At 41.0% G+C, this 15,556-nt stretch overlaps 2 protein-coding genes and 1 long non-coding RNA gene across 8 annotated transcripts; all 3 read right to left on the bottom strand.

Annotated features, from left to right (window-relative positions):
* On the bottom strand, positions 1-4,373 carry LOC134466858 (barrier-to-autointegration factor-like). 5 transcript variants are annotated; one of them, XM_063220750.1, is made up of 2 exons: positions 4,281-4,373; positions 1-550 (listed from the first exon to the last, which is right to left on the bottom strand). In XM_063220750.1, exon 2 carries the CDS (start codon positions 512-514, stop codon positions 248-250), a length of 267 nt encoding a protein of 88 aa, XP_063076820.1. In that variant the 5' UTR covers positions 515-550; positions 4,281-4,373; the 3' UTR covers positions 1-247. The 5 variants fall into 5 exon arrangements, with proteins under 5 accessions (XP_063076820.1, XP_063076819.1, XP_063076816.1 ...); XM_063220749.1 differs by lacking the exon at positions 4,281-4,373 and adding an exon at positions 4,187-4,267; XM_063220746.1 differs by lacking the exon at positions 4,281-4,373 and adding an exon at positions 4,232-4,267.
* On the bottom strand, positions 2,081-3,719 carry LOC134466859 (barrier-to-autointegration factor-like). 2 transcript variants are annotated; one of them, XM_063220751.1, is made up of 2 exons: positions 3,641-3,719; positions 2,081-2,726 (listed from the first exon to the last, which is right to left on the bottom strand). In XM_063220751.1, exon 2 carries the CDS (start codon positions 2,659-2,661, stop codon positions 2,386-2,388), a length of 276 nt encoding a protein of 91 aa, XP_063076821.1. In that variant the 5' UTR covers positions 2,662-2,726; positions 3,641-3,719; the 3' UTR covers positions 2,081-2,385. The 2 variants fall into 2 exon arrangements, with proteins under 2 accessions (XP_063076821.1, XP_063076823.1); XM_063220753.1 differs by lacking the exon at positions 3,641-3,719 and adding an exon at positions 3,542-3,629.
* Positions 4,374-11,762: 7,389 nt separating the features above from the next.
* LOC134467474 (uncharacterized) lies at positions 11,763-14,774 on the bottom strand. The gene is made up of 3 exons (XR_010038566.1): positions 14,700-14,774; positions 13,751-14,118; positions 11,763-11,857 (listed from the first exon to the last, which is right to left on the bottom strand). It is a non-coding gene; the product is annotated as an uncharacterized LOC134467474 (long non-coding RNA).
* Between the last annotated feature and the right edge of the window lie 782 nt (positions 14,775-15,556).

Below are 15,556 nucleotides of genomic sequence, written 5' to 3'. Positions count from 1 at the left end.
TCAACACAAAATGCCAATATTTATTGAACAAGATTACAATGTGTTTCTTATACTGTGTCCAACCAATGAATGCATTGAAATGAACGTGATTTAGTTGGATAGCATAAAGAAATTGAATTAAGGAAGAAAGAAGATGGAAAAAAAAACGTGGCCAACCACCTAATACAATAAAGAGGCATCACAACCTTTTTTTTTTAAACAGGGTACTTGACATCAGAACTTTTTCAAACTGGGCACTTGGCCTCTATTACAGATTGTGTTGACACCACTCCCGCATAGCATTGTAGCAGTCCTCCAGCTGGGTAGCGTTGGCACCGCAGACCTCCTTCAGCCATCCCTGGAAGTCGTCGGGGTTCTCACGCATAGTCAGGTACTTGCCGAGGACGTCGGTGGCTTTGGGGAACCCTTGAGCTTGCAGCTGGGCCCCGGCGACCTCGCCTATCCCGGGGATGGCGGTTACCGGTTTGCCCCGCATGGGTTCGGAGCAGAACGTCTGGTGTTCCGAGGACGACATGGTGGGGTTTGGTTTTACGCACGTGTTGGTCAGAACCTGCAATATTGTTTGCAAGGAATTGTTAACATCACACGTACACACGCATCCAAAATACCCAACTAACAAGTATAGGATAACCGAGTTACTGATCATTTGGGTCTAAGGCCTACCGTTGGATTATTTGTCCTAAAATTAGTGATGGCAGTCTGGCACAAGCGCGCCGGAACGTGTTTCAAACCATCAACTGTGAAAACCATTAAACCACTGTTCCGAAGTTTGCTTCAGTACGGAAAAACCACGTGATATATGACGTATGAAACAGTAAACTGGTTCAGTTTTCCGAAAGAAGCTGCAGTGTTTCGCGCTGCCACACGAACCAGCAGGCGCGCGCAAATGTGTTTGGACTTTTGCAGAGCCGTCTGCCAGGTTGCATTGGAGAGAATAGATATTTTATTGACTGCCATTAGGTCTATAAGTCCCACTTGATAGACAAGTAGACAACATCATCATACGTTATGAACACAACAAGGAGACGACATTAATGTTCAGCAACATTTTATTCTGATCGCCCAAAAAATAGCCTAATAATAAATTAATAAATAAATAAATGTGGCATCGTAGCCTTTGTAATGTCGTCTACCTCAACTGCCTCATCAGTAGCCCAAAATGTCAAATGTCTGGAAGTCAGTGTACAAAAGTATGAGAGCAGTCCAATATTGGGGATAATGTCGCAGATGATGAGGGCACAACATCTCATCTTATCGAATTGAGCCCGTTTAATTGCAAACATGACTTTTCACCAGGAGAGGGCCCTGTTACTGAAGCTTCAAGTACTAACCCATTTTTTGAAGCAATGTGCCTAATGGTTCAGAGCTTCAACAAAGCTTCATTGGCCCATCACTACCTAAAATCAACAATTTAAGTCTTGCCTAACAACCAGACGAAAGTCCTTGCGAATTTTAAAATGACATGAGTTTAGTGTAGCACAGCATTTATCCACGATAATTCATTTGAATCAACATATACCTTATTACACTGCCAAGTTTGGGAGGATATTTAGCGCGAGAGACTTTTATACTCGACTGTCTGTAGAAGCTCGCGAGACATAATGAGAACACTCCATCCTGCAGGTCTTAAAGCCATGTCATTCCTATAGGCTAATATTGTTTTTTTTAAGTCTTCCATCAAACAGGTGACAATAAGATTAATTTAAACTTAAGCTTTCCCATTGTCTATTATCAATGCAGATGAAAAACTTATCAGCCGATATGATGGACCAGGTCAAATCAGTTGATTATTTTATTCAATAGGCTTCCACCCAGCACAGTTTGCAGTCAATCCTGGTAGGCCATTATTTCCAAACTAGACCCACTGGTCCAGCACCTGTTCATGCAGTGATGTTCAATCCTGGATAATGCCACCTGGTGGGACTTTTCAGTGCCCATGGCCTTGTCTTCACTGGTTTTTGTGTACACACGGGCATATTCCATTTCGTTTAAAAGTTTATGATGAGAAGTTTCACTTTTTAAAAAGTGTACAAGAATACACTTCAAGCTAACGTAGACCTATGAATGCAAAGACAATGGGTAAGTTGAATCATTTATTGACTTAGTAACAAAGCTCCAGCAAAAAAAGACATTAGGCAATACAGACACACGTAACAAGTTTAAGAAATGTTTTCGGGTGCCGGAATGGTGTATAGCAACACACCATCCACAAGTGCAGTGGCTATTAGGCCATTGGGACCACTAGGTCATTTCAACATTTTGCCATTCCTATTAGGCAAGTAAGAACAGTAGCCTACAAAAGACAAAACATTTTATCAATGCCAACAGCAAAAATAAACAATGGCTGCGCAACTTTCAATAACTGAACAGTTCAATCATCGTGGCCTACAGGTTGTTGTCGCTCCACTCCCGCATGGCATTGTAGGCGGCTCCCTGATGCCCGGCGTTGGCGGTGGTGGTATTCTCCATCCACCCCTGGAACTGGTTGCGGTTCTCGTTCACCGTCAGGTACTTGCCCAGGACGTCGGTGGCCTTGGAGTAGCCCTGCGCCTTCAGCTGGCTGCCGGTGACCTTGCCAATCCCGGGAACCGCGGTGACTGGCTTTCCTTTCATGGGCTCGGAGCAGAACGCCTGGTGCTTCTTTGACGTGGAGGAAGACATGGTTGGCGACAGAGGTTTGGGAAAGCGATGAATGGCTTTTACGCACACGTGGTATTGCTCGCGGCCTGTGGACATAGAGGGTTATAATTCGGTTAGTTCACCACTGGGCTACTAGCTAAGCTCAAAATTCAATAGGCAGATTACATGCCACATCACCAAAGAAAAGAAAAAAATCAAGTTTCAACGTTATTGCCCTTTTACACGCGCGCCTTAAACATGGCCCAAAATTGCGAATTTAAAAAGGTGAGGCACTAGGTGCGATCGAGTTGTCATCAACGCATGAATGCGCATTTAGACAGCAATGCACCCTGGATGAAAATGCTGCATGACGGTTAGATTTCCTGTCAAACTTCAAAATTTCGTCGACGTTGCGTTGACGAGGTGACATGTCACATGGTGTAAAACTATCGCGGGATGAATGCGGCTGCAGTCAGATCTTGCAACCTCTGCAGTTGCTTATCCCCATCAACGCTGGTCTGTGAGGTCACGCGCCCATGAACTGGTTGGTCAAACAACTCTCTCACGTGTGTATATGGGTCTTGTCTCACACCTCTACACAAGTTTGCGCAGGTCCCCACTTCAGCTCCTCCTCACTGCCTGTCCCCCCACTCCTCACACGTGGTGTGTTAGTAGAGCAAACCGGTGCGAGCTCATCGTCTCGTTCATATTTGTGGCCGACTGCAAATGCGCTGTATTTAATAACACCCACATTGTGACAACAAGTTCTCGCTCACGTGCCTTTTGCAACATCGACGCTTGCAACAAAGTCGTATGGGCTTAGTGATAAACAAGCGATAACACAATCGGGTTACAATGATGGGACAACTATTTCGTAAGGCATGCCAACAATACACGAAAGTAGGCCTAGTAAAATGGATACCTTATCTACCAGTATTTTATGTTGTTCATCAGTCACAGTAATTGTCGTTTATCTCAGCGACTTTTCACAATAATTATATTGCAACTATTGATCACTTACTTGTTCCAGAAGTTTCCAAGTTCGGGAGAGGAAGATGATGTGGCGCCAGTTGGTTTTATACTGCAGAGAACCTCGCGAGGCAATGGGGAAACGCGTGAGTTTGTCATGCATTCGTAGATAATGAGATTTGGCATCATTAAATTGGTCAATAATAATATTAAAAATCATGTGAAGAATCATTAGTTAGTTGTGAGCTTGCAAATATTTAGACATGCCATCTGAAAAAAAAATTGGCATCTTAAGTAGGCCCAACAAACATAGGTTGGCCTATATACAGGTTAGTTAAAAACTGCTTTAAATATTTTTTTTGTTCGGATTGTGTTAATATGAAGAAAGTCAGTGTGACCATGACAATGTGGCGTGATCTGTTATTCCTGCTTTGACAAATTCTTCTTCGCAATTAAGTGTTTCACAGTAGGCCTATAATACGTTGAGAATAACTTTTCAGTGACAAACTAGTCTTCGAGTAAAAGTTATTGATAGTGTTTCCAATGTATCAATCCCATCCCAACACTCCAACAAATGCCGATTAGCAGCTGTCCCCACCTAAGCACTAGGAACTGCCATGTCATGATTGCCTGCACCTGCCACCTGCATGTAATCCTGAGTCATTCTTGCTTTCTTGCACAGCATCACTTACTGTGTGCTCTGAAGTTTTACTTAAATGGTCTATCGGGCATTTTTAGTTGTGATGCAGTTGCACCGTCTCTTATCCACACTCACTGGAGTAAAACATTCCATTAGCTCTAGTGTCAACTGGGCCTGGGCCTGTCTCAAAACCTAGAGCAGTGCACTTCCAAGTGTATCAGCCTAATTAGTCACGCCCAGTGATTGGATACTCTTTGGTGAACTCTACTGAATATCCGATCACCGGGTGTGACTAATAAAGAGTATCCAATCACTGGAGGTGACTAATTAGGCTGATACACTTGGAAGTGCACTGCACTAGGTTTTGAGAAAGTGCCTTGTGCCATCAAGAGAGTCTGCTGGTCCTTCCCGATGCAGCTGACCTGCAACCTACCAACCTTTTATATTCCAGAAAGTAAATACTGTCTTCAATGGTCTGTTAATTCCCTTATACCACTTAGGTTGTTTCTTCATTGTTATTAATACTGTACCGTACTGTAAGTATGTTAGCAGGGAATGTCAAACAAGTTTCACAGGGGTAAACCATGGCTGGATCTCAAATGGTGCACTTGTGCACTTCGGGCACTATGTTTCAGTGCGTAACTAATAGGTCATACGCACTGAAACATGAACACTGAAGTGCACAAGTGCACCATTTGAGATTCAGCCATTATGAAACTGCTTGCAAAACTCATACTGATCAGCAGAGGGCACCCTACTGCTATCTTTTTGCTTGACACTCATAGTAAATTCCATGGCTTTTTTTTCTTTTTCAGCATTTGGGCCATAGTCCGCGTGGACAGTAATGGGACAGAGATGGTGCACAGCGTATCAGTTCAGGAGGGTGAGGATTTCAGCCTTGCACTTTCTGTTGTATTGAATGACAAAACGTTTCTACACACACACACACACAATGCGGGTAGATCAAAGGGCATCAACCAGAGTGAACCTACAGATTGAAATCACTGATGGTGTGATTGTGTGATTAACCTGTAGTGCCCTACCTTTAGTCCAGCAGACTTGAACGGACAGGCCAAGTCTGTCTTAACTAGTCTGTCTTAACTTTGAGGAAGAGCTATAATATTTGGAATACTGTAAGACTGGTAATATTCTGAACTATTGGGCTTGTTGTGTCTACAATTGAAGAGCTTATTTGCAAAACGATGTATCCACTATTTTTGACTTTTGTATTTTATTATTGAAAATGACAGCTCAGAGGTCATATCACCTCTGTGTGCATTCTTGACATTCAAATATTTTGAGAACATACTTTTTCAATGTATAATGCATTTTGCAAAGCAGTGCAATGGAATGCCCAATACAAAATGTAAATTTCCCAACATTCTACAAAATGAGATACATCATTTTTCAAATAAACTCTTCAAATACTTGTGGAGTCGGTGCTGTGTCCCAACAAGCTAATACACCTGATCATGTATAACCAACACTGCCCACGGGGAACCAGGTTTGAGTCCATCCTGGGTCATTTCCCAACCCTACCCCATATCAGGACCGTATGTGTGGTGTCCCCGGGCACTAATTCCTCACAGGTGCACGTTATGCCCATAGACGCATAGTTGCGATGCCTACTCTGGCCACAATCTTATAAGGTGGTTCTTTAAAAAAAATAAAAAAAATAAGCCTTACCGTGGCCAACCGGTAGGGCACTCGCCTGCCATGCGGCTGACCTGGGTTCGATTCCCGGCCCAGATCCTTTGCCGACCCCTCCCCGTCTCTCTGCCCATTCGCCTCCTGTCCACCTCTCGTACTGTCCTGTCCATAATAAAAAGGCTTTTTTTTTAAAAAAGGAAAGAAAATATACGTATACTTGCAGCATAATTCACCACTGGAAGAACAATAGGTGACTGTGCTGTGTGTCCCCCATATAGGGAAATCACTCCTGAATGGCATTTATTTCCTGATATGTAACTTACATTGCAATTCAACAGCTAAAGTAGGATTTTTTTGTTGTCAGAGTACTTTCTGTATTTGGAAGTTTCTCCACCCCTGATGCAGTGTGTTGCAGGGCTTGACGCTAACTATTTTATCTCCCAAGCCACTGTGGCTGGTGGTTTTCCAGAGTCACTAGCTATTTAGCTAGCCAGAATTTTGTTGTCAATTCTTTTCTTTAGAATCTTGCATTTAAATAAAAAACAATGTATGTAATTACTGTGATTTGTTTTAAAATCAAAGAATAATGGCTAGTGACACTGAAATTGTTACTAGCCACAGCCAAGTTTAACCAGCATTTGGCCGGTTGCCAGTGTCAAGCCCTGGTGTGTTGGTGGACATCACCAGCAGGCTACTAGTACTCAAGGCTGTGCATATGATCTTCAGTGATCTTCACATTAAGTCAAGTCAAGTCGGCTTCATTGTCAATTTCCAAACGGCTAAAGCTGAAAACGGCTAAATCTTTAGTCAGCAAGTCTAGTACGAAATTCCAGGTTTTAACCATATAAATGATTTCCTCTCCCATCATTCTGTCCTCTTAACTCTAAAAGTGGTGTGAGTGAGCTCATTCTTGTATTTACTGAGTGTGAAAATAGTTAACTTGCAATTACTATGTGGCTAATAAATAAGCTTACACTGACAACACTGAAATTGTGCAACATCTCATTTATTGAGGATGAGAAACACCAAGGTTGCAGTTAGAGCCTGATCTGACGGAGTTGATTCACAAGTGTTGATCCTGAAACAGAAGCCAAAAGAGAAACAGAAACGGTTTAGTGCAGACTGTCAACAGGCACGCATTGAACGATCAACTAGGGCTGTCACAATATTCAATAAGTCAATATATTGCACAATAGGTTTTAACAAGCATGATAACTCTTTTGATCACAAGAAGTTATATTTGCAGGCTCCTTTGTTTTCCTCGTCACTGTCTCTATCTCTACCCAAGAGACTGAATACCGATAGCAGGGTGGCCGCGGGTCCTTAAAAAGTCTTAAAAAGTCTTAAATTTCATTTTCGCCTAATAAGGCCTTGAAAAGTCTTATTTTGTCTTAAATTTTCAACCCAAATGTCTTAATTAATTTAGGGAGGAATAATTATGTCAGCCATGTGATGAACTTCGCGACGGAAATCGGGAGTTGTAGCCATGTAGTGTAATTTAGAACGCATTATTGAATTTTATTTAGTGTAAAGTTTCATTGTGTATAGTTTTGTGTTTTCAAACGGCTACATTAATGTAAATAACCAATTGGTTTTTGTGCTTCATTTGAACCTGTGTATGATCTTGCGAGTTGGTCCTAATTTCATTTGGAAAATGGTATTGAAAAGTCTTAAAATGTCTTAATTTTGACTTGCTAAAACCTGTAAACGCCGCGAGTTGGTCTTAATTTTATTTGGAAAATGGTATTGAAAAGTCTTAAAATGTCTTAATTTTGACTTGGTCAAACCTGTAGACACCCTGGATAGGCATATTTCACTCAGCGTAATGATCTGTCTGCCCTATCTTTCTTTCTTTCTTTCTTTCTATCTTTCTATCTTTCTATCTATCTATCTATCTATCTATCTATCTATCTATCTATCTATCTATCTATCTACCTATCTATCTATCTATCTATCTATCTATCTATCTATCTATCTATCTATCTATCTATCTATCTATCTATCTATCTATCTATCTATCTATCTAGCACCCTCTTGCATGACACTTTCAAAATGTCAAAGGGTGTAGTCACATTTTGTTAACATTTTTATCCCATTGTCATTATATTGTTTGAAAATGACCACAATAATAATAATAATAATAATTGTATTTGTATAGCACTGTGTCATACAAGGCATGTAACTCAAAGTGCTTAACAAATGGGAAAAAAACATTGTTAGAGATAGCTGTAAAAGGAGAGGTAGAGAAGAGAGGCAGAAAAAGCAGGAAGGCAGAGGAAGAAGAGATAGACAGAGAATGTAGAGTCATAAGGTCAACGTAGGTTAGGACCAGGATTCTTAGATGTGTAAGGTCCATAGTGGCTGGGCCTATCATAAGTCATAGATAGTCACACAGAGATTGGGCGCTCAGGTGCGGCCCCTGGTGGCATCAGGGGTGAGGAAAAACTCCCTAATATCCCAAGTACGACAGCATCGCCCAGCAAAAATTGTTATAATGGCAGCCCTATCTACAATAGGCCTACAACACACCTATGAATAACAATCTACCTTCTCAGTTAGAGCAATTGCAATGATAATTGAAAATATAATGAAATAAGAAAGACAAATTAAGGGTTAAAAACATTTTTTGTTGACTGCAGAAAGACTGTTCAAGTATTCCTTACGGGCATTGCAGCAGAGCTTCTGGTGTGTGTGTTAAATTACTACCCGACCACCTCTTGCCACAAAGCTTAGAGTTTGGTGGTAGTCATTCTGGAGGGCAGAGTCGTTTGCGTAGCCCAAGCGGTGTGCATTTCTGACAATGAGTTCGTTCTGCAGCCGATGGCTGATGTTGCTGGGACCCCACTGCACCCTGTCCAGCCGATGGCTGATGTTGCTGGGACCCCACTGCACCCTGTCCAGCCGGCAGCTGATGTTGCTGGGACTCCCCTGCACCCTGCTGCTGCTGTGTCTCCTGAGGTTGTTGTCCATGTTCAGGATCTGTGGTTGCAGATAGCAATGGGATTCACACAAAAGATTGGCTCGAGAGTCTGCAGATGTGTAACAGAAATTAGGTTAGCAACTCAATTAGTGTAACCTATACCATCATGTAATTATGATTGTGAAACTGCTTGTGAAAGACAAAAAGGCAACAATAACTACTAATGTATTTGGAAATAAAAGTACCGGTATAAATATGTGGTTCATTAAATTCAAGTTCAAAGTATGATAGTTTCACTTGGCTTTTTTTAGTCAAAGACATTAAATATGGGGACTGTCACAAGTTTATGAAAGCATATGTTGACTATAACAATTACCAGTAGTATTTGTAAAACTGCACTTAACATATTACCAGTTTACATGGAAATTGTCATCTTACCTGTGGAGAATTCCAATTTACCTCTGGGGAGAATGCTGTGGTGCTGTGACTTTTGGACAGACGTTTTCATAACAAGGAAGTCAAGGGGAAAATATCTCTTCAGACCTAATTTGTGCCACCCCTCTTGGCATTCTGTCACTATGGGTTGTTGATATGGTCACATAGAAATTATTATCAGCCATAAACTGCAATCAGCCTGCTTTGTGGGCTGGTGAAATTCCCTTACTTCCCAGTCGCCTGCCACAAACAAATGTTTCGGACCGGGTAAAGTAAGACACAAACAAATGTTTCGAATTGGGTAAAGTATGACACAAACAAATGTTTTGAATTGGGTAAAGTACGACACAAACAAATGTTTCGAATTGGGTAAAGTACAACACAAACAAATGTTTTGAATTGGGTAAAGTAAGACACACAATGAAGTTCACTCCTCCCCTCAGTAAACATCCCAGAGCCTCTCTACAAACAAAATTAGTATGAGGGTATAGACCAGGCTAAATTAATTTCACCAGACCAGAGAGTGGCAGAGATGAGTATAATTAGCCTACATGCAGTTTATTGCTGTTATCGGTTTACTTTGACCCATGTGAGAAGTGAAAGTGAAAGGCCACCTGGGAAACTGTAATTCACTTCAGTCGCCTGCCACAAACAAATGTTTCGGACCGGGTAAAGTAAGACACCCATTTTAAATGTCTGTGGAGTTCACTCCTCCCTCCAGTAAACCTAAACATCCCAGAGCCTCTCTACAAACAAAATTATTACGAGGGTATAGACCACGTTATGGAGGTGGGGATTAATGTCGCCAGACCAGAAGGCAGAGAGGAGAATCATAACAGTTTATTGCTGTTATCGGTTAATGGTGGCCCATGTGTTTTTTTGACCGGAGCCAGGGACAGACTATGACTCCATTGGCCCCTGGGCCAGACAACAAGAACTCCCCCAAATGGAATCACAAGGTTCCAAAAGTTTTGATTGTTTAGCAGAGCTGTTAGAGAGCCTTTTTGTTTGGGGGTTGGGGACTTCTTCCCCCAAATTTGAAAACATGGTATTAAAAGTGCAATTTAAAAACAATATGATAACATAAATGTGGGCCAATAAATAAGTGGGTTTTTTTTGTAGCATAGCACTGGGGCAGGTAGGCCCGTGGATTAATCCCTCCTTGACCGCAGTGTATGTATGTTAAAACCAGTCCCCTGCCTCTCTCTCAAGCAATCACCTGTAGTCACCAATGTGAAAGCTATGTGATTGTTTTTCTGCTGCCACAAGGGCGTGAAGTGAAAATGACTTCCCCTTTGAGCAATGGCTGTCGCGATGTGTGTTTCGGTCCACCAGAGGGCATAGGTGCATGTGCGCTCTCAGCACTTTTTGTGCACATTTGTGTTTGTTTTGTTGGCTGTGTTTGTTGTATGGAAAGTGAAAGTCCCACTGGGAAAGCCCCATTGTCATTGTGACACACATCTCAGCGCATCCCACAGCGCACACACTCACAGTTTTAGAGGTACCCCCGGATGGCAGGGCAGCAGGATGGTGCCATTGTCTTGATACCCATGGATAGAAGAATGGGATAGAGAGCGCTGCTATTGCAGGATGCAAAAAATGTAACTAAAATGTCAAATGTAACCTAACTACTGTAGGTCTAATGTAAAAAAAAAAATCATAGGTTGCTCCCTGCCTCTCATAACCACCATTTACAATTCTCGTTGCCTATGCAAAACCAGGAGTATCATTAAAAGATCACTCGCACCCTAACTTCCATCTGCTCACACTGTTGCCCTCACAGTGGCAGGCACTACATACAGGTCAGGCCCATAGCCAGCATTGTGGTGGGGGGATCTTTTCCCCCCGAAAGTGAACTTAATTTGGCTCCCTACTCCTATGTCCCCCAAATACACAAGCACACTTCAAATCTTTTAATTAAGAGATATTTTATTATAAGTTTGTCTTGCTCTTGAGTCTGTTGTTGCTGTCCTTAATGTTTGTTGCTCCCCACTCATAACATAAATGGACATGAATTGCTTCAATTGAGCTATCTCCCCACATAGTGTCGGCCCAGTGTTGGCTCAGATACTGCTATCTGACAGCTATTATCCGTGTTGGGGGGTTCGAGTGGGGGTGGGGGACGGGAGGGGGAGTTCGAACGAACCCCTCAACCCCCCCCTGGCTACAGGCCTGCAGGTCCATAGCAGCCAGAAGCAATAGAATGAAACACAGCTTCTTCCCCAAAGCTGTCACAAGACTGAACGCACGCTTGCAGGACTGTGTTCATCAGTTAAGGAGTCTGTGCACCTCGTAGTGAGGCCTAAAAACTCACCGTGTATAATGACAATAATTTGTACTTGTATTTACGTTTTAATTATATCTGCAGCTTTTTTTTTAAAATGAATTTGTACTGGTATAGTGTTTACTGTTACCATACACACAAATACAGGCACTGCTGAACCATATCACAATTGTACTGCAGCCTACCTCCAGCAAAATAGTTCAAACAATTTCTGGCTTTTAAAACATGGATTATGGGACGATATTGAAATTGGACAGCGTATTATTTATTGAAGAAGAGAAACATCAAGGTTTCAGTAAGAGTCCAATCTTGAGAGAGAGTTGCTTCACAAGCGTTGACCCTGGAACAGAGATCAGAAACAGTTTTAGTGCATTAGAGCAGTGTTTCCCAACCAGTGGTATGTGTACCACTAGGCGTACGCGAGCACACTGCAGGGGGTACTTGGAAACATGTAATTTTATCAAATACATGTAGCTAAGTTACATTGGGATAGAGAAAGCAGTATAGAACTTGACTTAGGGGGTTTTCATTGCACAACGAAAAGGCTTGGGGGTACACAAGACAAAAAAGGTTGGGAAACACTGCATTAGAGTGTTAACAGGACCATGGGCACAGCATGGCATCAACCTTCACAATTGCGTTATAATAACACTGTTATATATATATATATATATATATACAATCATATATATATATATATATATATATATAGATTTGTTTTAATTATTATTACTTTTGTATTATTATTATTATTATTATTATTATTATTTTTTTTTTTTTTTTAATTATTATTTTTTTTAAGAAGTTCAGAGTGATAAGAAACCACATGTTATTTTGAGGGCAGAATGACACTTCTTCACCACCTCCACCACCACCACCAGTTAAACGATATCCTGTATATGCCTAGGCCTATATACTAATTCAACAATTATGTTAAAAAAAATTTAAAAAGCACAATACATGAGCACAATAAAAAAAAAAAATTCTGTGCCATAGGGCCTATCTTTCATGGTGAGCCTCTAGTTTAGATTAAAGGGTTATGCCACTATTTTGGGGCATAAAGGTGGTAAAGTGTCTTATTTTTCATGTTTCATGTTTAAGAGAAGTTAAAAGATGGAATTTGTCGCTAAGCTAGTGAAAGTCAATGGATCCGTGTAGCATTGTAGCATGCTACACGGATCCATTGACTTTCACTAGCTTAGCGACATATTCCCTCTTTTAACTTAACCCATTGAGGTCTAAGTGCCCTTGAGAGGGCAATTTGACATGTCTCCAAAAACAAATCTGTAACTCTGTGAGTTTTTGTCATTGAAACACATAAGTTACACCATTAGAAACCCCAGACCTTCCAGATTTCATATATATATATATATTAAATAAATTATATAGCTGGCCCAATTTAAAGAAAGTGAAAAGAAATCTTCGCATATTCTGTACTCTCTGCCTGTAGCAGCCACACCTATAGCTATTCATATGTAAAGTACCGGTGCTTGAGTGGCTATTCAGAGGTGACAACACGCCCCTTTCAGGTAGGGTAAACACAGCAGACGTAGAGTGACAGGGGGGTTGGGGCTATCAAAGCACATGGGGGTTGACAGGGGGGTGTGGGCCATTAGAGGTTTTTCACACCTATCTCATTAGTATTCAAATGAGACAGGCAGTGGCAGTGACATAGTCATTCTTTTTTGCATTTTGTATGAAAACAACAAAACATTTCTAAATGCCCTTTTCACTTTTATGCTGCCAACACATTTGTTTACAAGATTCAAACTTCAAAAGTCTTGGCTAGATATATTTATTGTGTGTTTTCTTGAACTTTTTGAAGACGTCTGAAACCTGTTTTTTTGTACAGTTGTGTTTATACTCAACTTAAATAAAACATGTTTGTATGACATCCAATTTTCTTTCAGATTATTTATTGTCAGGCCTTTCACAATACAACCATATATTTCACTTTTGCATAGATGCTTACTGTTAGTTGAAAATACTTGAAAATGTCAGGGTGGTGCAAGCAGCCTAAAAGCCTCTGAAAGGCCTTAGACCTCAGAGGGTTAAAGCAAGACAACGGCTTACATGAAAAATAAGACACTTCACCACCTTTATAAACCCTGGCCAATGATTTTAACTGTATTAAGCCCCAAAATAGTGGCATACCCCTTAATGGTGGCAAGGTGTAAGTCAGGGAAAAAACAACGACAACAAAAAAAAGCACTAGTTGTCTACAATTCCTTACAAGTATTGCAGCAGAGCTTCTGGTGTGCACACACTGGCCCGCTCTCCTCATTCACTTGTTTAAATTTGAGGTGATCTTGCTCCTGGTCTTGAAGTGTGCAGGTGTTTGGTGGAGGGGATTCTGTAGTCCATTTGACCAGAAGACGCCTGTCCAACAATAGGCCTAATGTTGGGTATCGACAGATTAATGAGATCAGCGGGTGGGTTGAAACAACCCTGGAAAGGCCTGGGCCCAGCAGCTTGTCGCTGGGAGGCAGAGGAACCTTGCTTCTGTGTCTTGTTGTGGTCCTCCATTTCAAGGTTAGCTAACGGTGGGTTCAGATAGCAACAGGATTTGCGCAAAAAAAAACGTTCTGTGCTCGAGACAATCTGTGGATGCAACAAGATGTTAGTGGGTTAGCAACTACCCGTAGGCCTATAAGGTAGGCCTACAACTGTGGTCCTGAAACGCAAATCCTTATGAAAGAAAGTATAATAGGAATAGGCTATGAATTAAAAATGCACTTCAAAATAATTCTGAAAGAACTTCACTTAGCTTCTAGGCTACCTGATATTGGAGTTGTATGAAATGACTACAGAGTCAAGGACATTATTGTAAGTGTAAGGAATGTCACTACATTTAATTTTTTTTTTTTTTTGATTTTTTGAAGAAGTATTATTGTAAGCAGGTTGAGTGAACAGACTACCCATACAACAGACTACAGACTACCCATACCTACAAAAAAGTATTAAAATTTACCATATGTGAACTTGAAAAATGAGCAAATGTCTGCAAAAAAACTCAACACAATCCTTTAAATTAATAGAAATACATCAGGCTGGGCATTTCTGGGCATTAATACACATAGTACACATAGTAATACATATAGCCAACTGACACTTAGTCAAAACAACAATATGACCTGATTTAAGTTGAGTTCAATTTGATGGTTGTAAAAACACATAATTACCTAATTAAAATTGACAACCTGCGTAGACACTTGTGAATTGTCCTGTAGACAAACATGCCACTGGTGCTTTGCTTTTATACCCCAGAGATGACGCTTGTGTGCAGTGCACCAGGAAAGACAACAAAACATCTTCAGTCATGCCATGCCATTCAGGGCCATTCATGCCACCCACACCCTTTGTTATTCTTTCGCAATGACTCATATACAATAACAGAGCATCCAAGAAATGCAAAAATAAATGTTGATTGTGCCTCTGACCAGAATTACAATTCCACTTACCCCATACACAGGACTACCCGTGTACTGTCTTGCCAAGTGTTTCAGTAGGCCTTCCTTGTCATGGATGCATTCGATAATGTTTTCATCAAAGCAATAACACGGTGGTATGGGCTACTTATGGCGGTAACAAGGTGGTATGCAAAGGCTTGGGCCACTAATGTTTGGCCTACGGTACTTTCACATTACTCCTTCACATTTTGGGAGAAATGTAGTCATTTTCATGTGGAGTGATGCAAATAATCTAAAAGTAGGCTTTGATAAACATTTAGTTACATAATTAGGCCTAGGCCTAGTCTAGATGATTAAATATACCGTCAACATGTCTTTCACTTTTGTTTTCGTGTCATGTCACTAATAATATTTGGAATGTTTGTGCTTGCTGTAGCACAGACCTGCCTAATGGTATGTAGCTCATTCACCACTGAAAGAACAATAGGTTAACATCCAATATAGGGAATAAATAATTATGGCATGGATTTATTAATTATATATCTCCAGTAACATTACCTTTCAACAGTTATCTGATAAGTGAATATGCCTCTGTAGAAGGAGAGAAGTGCCGCACACTCTCAAGTTAA

The sequence above is a fragment of the Engraulis encrasicolus genome, chromosome 17, assembly GCF_034702125.1.
Source record: "Engraulis encrasicolus isolate BLACKSEA-1 chromosome 17, IST_EnEncr_1.0, whole genome shotgun sequence".
NCBI classification, from domain to species: domain Eukaryota; kingdom Metazoa; phylum Chordata; class Actinopteri; order Clupeiformes; family Engraulidae; genus Engraulis; species Engraulis encrasicolus.
The sequence above is the reverse complement of the archived record's forward strand: the minus strand, read 5'-3'. Positions and strand labels throughout refer to the sequence as shown.